Source organism: Brassica oleracea, chromosome C7 (assembly GCF_000695525.1).
Source record: "Brassica oleracea var. oleracea cultivar TO1000 chromosome C7, BOL, whole genome shotgun sequence".
NCBI lineage: Eukaryota > Viridiplantae > Streptophyta > Magnoliopsida > Brassicales > Brassicaceae > Brassica > Brassica oleracea.
Genome location: NC_027754.1, coordinates 16502916 through 16511783, shown reverse-complemented (window position 1 = coordinate 16511783; position 8868 = coordinate 16502916). Strand labels below are relative to the sequence as shown.

The following is an 8868-nucleotide window of genomic DNA, read 5'->3' as shown; positions in this document are numbered from 1 at the left end:
GAGATTAGCTTGTCCATATTGTAATGGAACGACATATGCGTTTCAACTGAAGAATGGTAGGAAAAAAAGTTGGTTCGATTGTCACCGTCGATTTCTTCCCATTGGCCATCCGTACCAAAGAAACAAGAAATTGTTTAGGCACAAAAGGATTGTGAGAGACACTCCTCCTCCATATCTAACTGGAGAACAAATTGAAGCGCAAATCGACTACTACGGAGCCAACAAAACAGTTCGTTGTGGTGGTAATTGGCATGTCCCTCGTAATATGCCTGATTCTTACGGTGTTCGTCACAACTGGCACAAGAAGAGTATATTTTGGGAGTTGCCGTATTGGAAGGATCTTCTTCTGCGCCACAACCTTGATGTGATGCATATAGAGAAGAATTTCTTTGAGAACATCATGAATACAATATTGAATGTCCCAGGGAAGACAAAAGACAACATAAAATCGAGGTTGGACTTACCGGATATTTGCTCAAGAAGTGAGTTACATATAAAAAGCAATGGACAAGTTCCCGTTCTGATGTTCAGATTGTCTTCAGAAAAAAAGTCAGTGTTGTTCAACTGGATGAAGTTCCCCGATGGGTATGTTTCGAATCTCTCTAGATGTGTTGAAAAGGGTCAAAAGTTCTCCGGGATGAAGAGTCATGATTGTCATGTCTTTATGCAACGACTACTTTCCTTTGCATTTGCGGAGCTACTTCCAACAAACGTACATGAAGCACTTGCAGGTAGTATATTATAACGCAGTAATTTTATAATGGTTTAGTTTGCAATAATATATGACTAATAATGTGTTTAATTTTTTTTGGAATATACAAGGCACTGGAACATTTTTCAGGGATCTGAGCACACACACTCTTAAAGAAGAAGCCGTGGAACAGTTTCACGAGAATATTCCCATCTTATTGTGCAACTTGAAGAAGATATTTCCTCCGGGATTTTTTGACGTCATGGAGCATCTAGCTGCCCACCTCCCATATGAGGCATTCCTTCGTGGACCTGTACATTACGGATGGATGTATCAGTATGAGCGAGCTATGAAATATTTGAAGGGAAAAACAAAGAACCTCGCAAAAGTTGAAGGTTCTATAATTGATGGAAGTTCGACGGAAGAAACTTCTCACTTCACATCGTACTACTTTGCGTCAAAGGTACGTACCCGGAAAAGATCTCCAAGAAGATATGATGATGGTAGTGTCGCGCCAACATATGCAGTTGCTGGTGTTCCAGACATCTTTAGCCAGATTGGGCGACTTGGTGGGAAATCAAAAGAGGTTTGGTGGTCGAGTGAAGAAGACGCTCATAGTGCACACACCTATATTCTACTCAATTGCTAGGATCCATTGATGCGTTATTTTGAAAGGTTATCGATACTTCTAAACACGTATAAGTATAAATTATGTAATTGCCAAAGATTAATTAATATAAAATGTGATTTTACAGCCTATTTGTTTCTCAAGTCGAAGAAACATTCTCAGGTATATCCACAAGTGACGTAGACAAAAGTAAAGATCAACACTTTATTAAGTGGCTGAAGAATCATGTATTAACTCTAACTCTTATTTTTTTCAGGTCGATCAAACTCTTTTTTAATACATGATCTGTATTTCAACGTTCTCTTTATTTTTGCTGGTTGATTATGACGACGATGCAGATTACCCTAAGTGGTTACACAAAGTAATTCAATCTCCACTTGTAAAGGTCACCACATCACAGATGTATTTAACCAGAGGCTATACTTTTCACACATATGAGTATGGTAGACAGCGGGCGACCAGTAACTATAGAATATGTGTGAAAGGGGAAACAAATTTCTACGGGATCTTGACAGAGATTATTGAAGTCGAATTCCCATGGATATTGAAGCTGAAATGCGTCCTCTTCAAATGTGAATGGTTCGACCCCGTCGTCAACAGAGGTGTTCGGTTTAACAAATTCGGTGTAGTTGATGTCAATGGTGGGCGAAGGTACAACAAATTCTTTTTTTGCCATACATGAGCAAAATAAATTAATTTATACATTTTCTTTATTTTTGCAGATACAACAAATTCGAGCCTTTCATCTTAGCTTCACAAGCAGACCAAGTTAGCTTCCTTCCATACCCTCGAATGAGAGAATCGGGAATAAATTGGTTAGCCGTGATCAAAGTTACACTTCGAGGACGAATCATCAGTGGAGAAGAACTACCAATGCAAGAAGAACAAATAAATGAAGTCGAGGAACCTGAACAAGAAATTGATGACATCCTTCTCATTGATCCGCATAATCATGAGTACGAAGATCTTACCGACGATGCCACGGATGAAGCTGGTGAAGACGAGTTTAATGAAAATGATGATGTTTCTAGTGATGACGAGAATGTCGATATATCCGATTGATGTATTTGGTTTTAATAAGATTGATTTTCAGACTTAATGCATGTGATTTGATGGATTTAATCATGAAAAAAAATTTATATAATTTGATTTTGTGTAAGGTAATGAGAGTTTGTATTAGAAATAAGAGATTGAGATTATAAGTTAAGGAATTGGGGTTTTAAAATTTGGGGTTTGGAATATATGAAGTAGAAGATAAGGAAGATGGGGTTTGGGGTTTCGGATTTTAGGGATTTAAACATAATTCTCGCAATTTCCTCGTAAAATAACGAGGAAATAACGACGAAATTAAAAAATGAAGAACGCGAGACTCGTTAATTCCACGTAAGCAGAAATCGTCGTAAAGACCTTGTAACCGGAAAACGCGGGCCTTGCTATTTCCTCGTAAAATAAAAACACGGGCCTTGCTATTTCCTCTCTAATTTGATTAGTTTATGGGAGATTAAGTGGTTAGTGTAGGGAATTTAGATACTGGAATTTATTTCCTCTCTTAACGACCAATTAGGGACTACCGTTGTAATATTTGAAAAAAGAGAGAAGAAAGGTACTGGAATCCCAGGTGGAAAGAAACAAGGCGAAACCTACGTAAGTCTAGCTTTGTCTCCGCCCACATGTGTTCCAGTATCTTTCTTCTCCTTCGTTTTTTTCAAATATTTCTAATTTGAGAAGCAAACTGGTGAGTAATTATCTCTGATTTGAGAAGCAAATTGGTGAGTTTATCTTTGATTTGAGAAGCAAACTGGTGAGTATTTATAGGAAATTTCGAAAGGTTTTACGACGAATTAGCTTCGTCTCATTCCTCGTAAATAGAAAAGCGGGCCTCACTAAATCCTCATTTTGTTTTTTCAGGATTGGGGTTGACAATTGTCTTGCATCAGACGTAACTGACACGATCAAAGGTTACTTCTCCATGCCACATCCGAACTGGAAAAAGAAGCTGATCTACGTCAGAAAGACGTTGTTCAAAATTTACGCTGTAAGTTACTATTAATTAATTATATATACTTTAATTTTTTCATGATTTATATTTTTTTTTAAACTAATTATTAATTTAATTTTTTTTACAGTAAAAATATCATTGGTCCATGGAGGTCAATGGGAGGGTGAGGAAAGCGTTCTACGCGAAGGCGAAAGTTCGCTTGTTGGACACGGTCTCCAACTGGAAGGGTGACTGGATCGTGAAGGGGTATGAGCGTGGAAAACCCGCTGAGCTCACCACGTATGTGTGAGATGGCCTCATCCGTTATTGGCGGGATCCTGACTCCATTAGAATCGTCTAGTCTTGCTTTGCCTCCCGTAACACGGTAGATGAGCACGGCTACGGGCCGATGCTTCACTCTACGGGCCAAAAACTCCACACCGGTCTCCGTTTTGAAATTGTAATTAAATATTTTATTTAATTAAATTTTTAATATATATATATATATATTATAACTTTATTAAATGTTTTTTACGCGAAAGAGACAGGACAACTCCCGTCTCTTTTGCAACTCTACGAGAGGACCCACAAGAACAAGGCGGGCCAATTTCTAGATGGCAAGTCCGAGCAAATCTTCAACGACTTGGTTTCTCAGGTTGACGACCGCCAGACCCAGCTGACCCAGCAGTCCACCGACGGATTACCCATCTCCTTATCCCCACTTGAAGTGGATAGGATTTACGAGGAGGTAAATTTTTAAAATTTTTAATTTTTTTATTATTCATTTAATTTAACTTTAAATTTTTACTAGCAATATTTATTTTTTGTTTTTAAGGTTGTCCCTAAGAAAAAGGGACGAACGTTGGAGATTGGTTCTGTCAACGATGTTCCGAGAGCGACACCGTCTTATAGTCAGACACAGGAAGATGAAGTCACTCAGCTGCGTAAAGAGTCCACTCAGCTGCGTAACGAGTTGGATTTGACGCGATCTGCGTTCACAGCTCGTGTGGGTGGAGTCGAGGGCTTCTTGGAAGTTATAGCGGCCACAAATCCGGAATAAGAGTCCCTATTGAGCAACAGGCATCGACAAAATCCCATTCCAGGCGAGTCATCATCCGACACACATGCCGAGGCGGATGTAGAGAGGAGGAGTGATGAATTCTACCGGGCGATGAACGACGACCCTTAGTTCTTTTTTTCGGTTGTTGTATTATAAATTCAAAACTCATTTATATATAAAATATTTTCGTATTGATTTTTATTTTAAATTATAATTTTATTAATAAATTAAATAATTTTAATTATTTTTTTAATTATATTTTTTAATTCTGGAAAATAAAAAATGAAGTAAATTCGTAGCTAAATTACTACTTTTTTACGTGGAAAGTTTACGAGGAAATGACGAGGAAGGTTAAACGAGTATTTTACGAAGAAATACTTTCGAGGTATTTACGTGTACTTTACGAGGAAATACTTTCGAGATATTTACGTGTAGTTTCGAGGAACTCCTTTCGAGGTATTTACGAGGAAATATAGCGACCTCTTTACGTGGAATAATTACGTGGTCTTTACGACGAAATGATGTACTTCGTTTTTACGACGAAATGTTTTCCTCGCTAAGTTACGACGAATTGGCGAGGAAATATGCGTTACGACAAACGAGTAACGACGAAACGTGTTTCCTCGCTAATTCCTCGTAAAGCCTCTTTTACGACGAACTCACGAGGAATACCGCCGTCGTTAATCTTATATTTTTTTGTAGTGTTATCATTTGCAAGCCATTAAATAGATACATTTTATATAATAACATAGGAAAAAGGTTGTTGCTATACTTTAGAACCTTCATTAGATGTTCTTTTAAAAACGCTCCCCTTTGTTCTTATTTATCAAAATATTTTTGTAAACATTAAATTTGATCATGTTATCAGCAAAGTTAAAATATCTTACTGATACATTTGATTAGTTAAAGATTTTTTTTTTTTTGTGTAAATGTTAACTTTTATACAAAACTCTTAAATTTTTGACAGAAATATAGAGATAACCGGTAGAAGAAAGAAAAAGAAAACTAAGCAACAACAAGAAAACTAAGCAACAACAAGAAAACAAGCAACTACAAGTGCTAACATACATTGAAATAATACATGCTTAACTAGAAAATGAAAGCAGAAACTAGACCAAAGATACATTTCCGCAGGAGAAAGAACCTTTGAGAATACATGAGACCACACTTTGGTAGAAATCGGCTTGCCCGCAATGCTTTTCCAATTGATTGGTTCTGTCTCGCGCAGCTTTGATCCTAGTAGCTGGATTAGTTAAGATTTTATTAAAATCAAAATGAAATTTTTGATTAGTCCATCTATTGTTTCTGGTTGCTTAAAAGCCTTAATTAGCTGAAATATGCAACATACAAATATCTCATATCTCCTAATACTATATTTGAGAAGTGATTTATATATGTGTCATCACTACATTAACTTTCACAAAAAAATGATGACATGGCTTAAAAGAAATATGACATGGCATAAATCTAATTGTGACATGTAAAATTTACTATATTTAGATTTATGTTTTTGGTAAGATTTCTTAAATATAATAATAATGATTTTCTATACACGGATTTATATTTTTGGAAAAGTTTCAAAATATAGTACTAACTAATAAATTTTATATCAAAAATATTTTTTCTCAGTTAATATTCATTTTGGTAAGATTTTATGATACCTAATAACTTTTCTATATATATTAAAATAATATGTTTTTATATATAAATAATAATTATGAATATTAAAATTTTACATCAATATATGAATCATATTTTTATTATTAAAATAAGTGTAGTTTAAAATATATTTTATCAACGTATATAGGTTATTTTTATTTAATGTATATATTATTAGAAATAATTTATATATTTACAAATAGACATATTTAAAAATGGTAATTAAATAAAGAATAATATAATAAAGTAACTTTATAAATTTTGATTATTTTTATCAAAGGTTAAATAATGCAAAATTAAAAGGTCAATGTAAACTTGAATAAATCAAACTAATAACAATTACATTATAGTTTTATTTTTTAAACTAATAAAAGTAAAATAGAAAAATAGAAAATTTATTTATATATTACATTTTTAAATATTTTATATATGCGCATGGCGCAGGAAAACTCTTAATATAATCTATAGAACGAATACATAATTTAAATTATCTTTCATCCATTACGTCTGTAGAGGTGAAATATGTATCAGTCTGACCAAAACAAAATAACGAAGTGTTGGGGCATCTATAATGGAAATGGTCTGTTGAAATATTTTGACATTTCTTTTGAAAGATTCTCTGCTTAAGTAATAATGTAATTGGTGTCTTGTGCTCGACATGAGTATACCCAAATAATGTTACGTCTCACTTTTTCCAAATTAATCGAAGAATGTGAATACGTAGAAAGAGTCAAGAGAGATAACACAAATCACATCATGTCCCTATGGTCTGTCTAACTCTAAAGAAACCACTCACTTTAATTTAACACCACTTGTACATTCTTTTACAAAAATAAATGTATGAATGATTTGAGAGAGATGCGAGTTTGTTATGAATATCAATCTTCACATTAAGCTTACTGTTCACAGTGTTTTCAACTTATATACAAGTGTTGTTAGCTAACTTACACCATAACTGTACAACTAACTGCTAACTTACACCATATGCTAACTTACACCATATCTGATACGCCCCCCTCAAGCCTTAATCTGGATGTTGAGGAAGATAAAGGCTTGATACACACATACGACCAAGGAGGGAACGAATTGGAGTGGGATGGAGTGGCCTGGTAATATACCCGCGAGTTGATTGCTACTGGTGACATGAATGGCAGTAAGAGTACCAGCCTTTAGCTGATTCCGCACAATGTGGCAATCAAGCTCGACCTGCTTAGTTCGCTCGTGGAAGACCGGGTTGGTGGCAATGTAGATGGCTGACTTACTGTCACAAAATAACTTGGCAACAGCAGTAACATCAATGTGAAAGTTACGTAAGAGTTTCAGAAACCATAGAATCTTGCGTGTAACATCAGCCAAACTACGATACTCTGCCTCTGTACTACTGCGGCAAGCCACCTTCTGCTTCTGAGAACGCCAGCAGATGAGAGATGTACCAAGGTAAACACAGTAGCCAGTAGTAGAGATACGAGTATCAAGACAAGAAGCCCAATCTGCATCAGCAAAAGCATTCAAGCAGAGCTCAGACGAGGAAGAGTAGAACAAACTTTGACCAAGATTGCCCTTTAAGTACTTGAGAACTCGATGAGCAGCTTGAAGATGAACATCAGTAGGTCGCTGAAGAAAATGACTTAACTTGTGAATCGCAAAGGTAATATCAGGACGCGTGATCGTCAGATATAGTAACCGACCAATCAGCTCTCTATACGGACGTGCTGAAGGCAAAGGTGTACCATCCTCAAGGCTCAGATGTGCATAAGGATCCATTGGAATACTAGCCGGTTTGCAAGCAAGAAGGCCAGCACTTTCCAATAAATCCAAAGCATACTTGCGTTGACAAACAGAGATACCAGAGGTAGATCGTGCAATCTCAAGACCTAAGAAAAATTGCATAGGACCAAGATCCTTGATCTTGAAAGCTGCAGCAAGAGTTGACTTCAAAGCAGTAAGCTCTCTATCATTGTTACTAGCAATCGAAATGTCGTCAACGTACACCAAAACAGCAACAAAAGCTGTTGAAGAAGCCTTGACAAAAAGACTAGTATCAGACTCAGATTGTGTATAGCCAGCGCCAACAAGAACCTTTGAGAAAGTTTGATTCCACTGACGTGAAGCTTGTCTGAGACCGTAGATACTCTTATGAAGTCGACACACATGATTAGGAGGTAGAACTTCATCAGGACCCGGTGTATAGCCCTGAGGTAATGACATGTATATCTTTCATCAAGTGTGCTATGCAAGAATGCATTAGAGACGTCCATCTGGGATAATTTCCATCCCTTGGAAGCAGCAAGGCTTAGCATGAGCTTGACACTGGTGAGCTTAATAACAGGGGAGAATGTTTCATTATAGTCAACTCCTTCCTGTTGGGTATAACCCTTAGCAACCAGACGCGCTTTGTAACGCTCTATAGTACCATCAGGTCGAAACTTGATGGTGAAAACCCATTTACAACCAACTACATTCTACCCTGGGGGAAGTGAAACAACAGTCCAAGTCTTGTTCAGTTCCATGGCATTGATCTCATCATTCGCAGCACCTCTCCACCGATCAGAATTCATGGCCTCGAACAAGGTTTTGGGTTCGGTTTCAACAGGAAAAGAAAGAAGAAATTTGTAATAGGGAGGGGAAAGACATTTATAAGAGAGAAAAGAGGATAAGGGATAAGGAGTGGAATGATGAATATGTATAGAAGAAGAATCGGAGCATAAAAGTGCACAATGGTAATCAGATAAGTACGAAGGAGTTTTAGTCTGTCTGCGTGGTCTCTCATCATGACAAGGAACCAATGCAGTTTCTGACACGACAGTTTCAGAAACTTCCGGAACAACAGGAGATGGATGAGATGCAGGGGG

At 36.5% G+C, this 8868-nt stretch overlaps 1 protein-coding gene across 1 annotated transcript; it reads right to left on the bottom strand.

Annotated features, from left to right (window-relative positions):
* Positions 1-7033: 7033 nt before the first annotated feature.
* Positions 7034-8224, bottom strand: LOC106302705 (uncharacterized mitochondrial protein AtMg00810-like). Its single transcript, XM_013739163.1, has one exon. It carries the CDS (start codon positions 8222-8224, stop codon positions 7034-7036), a length of 1191 nt encoding a protein of 396 aa, XP_013594617.1.
* Positions 8225-8868: the final 644 nt, after the last annotated feature.

Excerpts from the sequence above, each read along its gene's own strand:
- LOC106302705 (XM_013739163.1), bottom strand. The coding sequence starts at position 8,224 with ATGTCATTACCTCAGGGCTATACACCGGGTCCTGATGAAGTTCTACCT.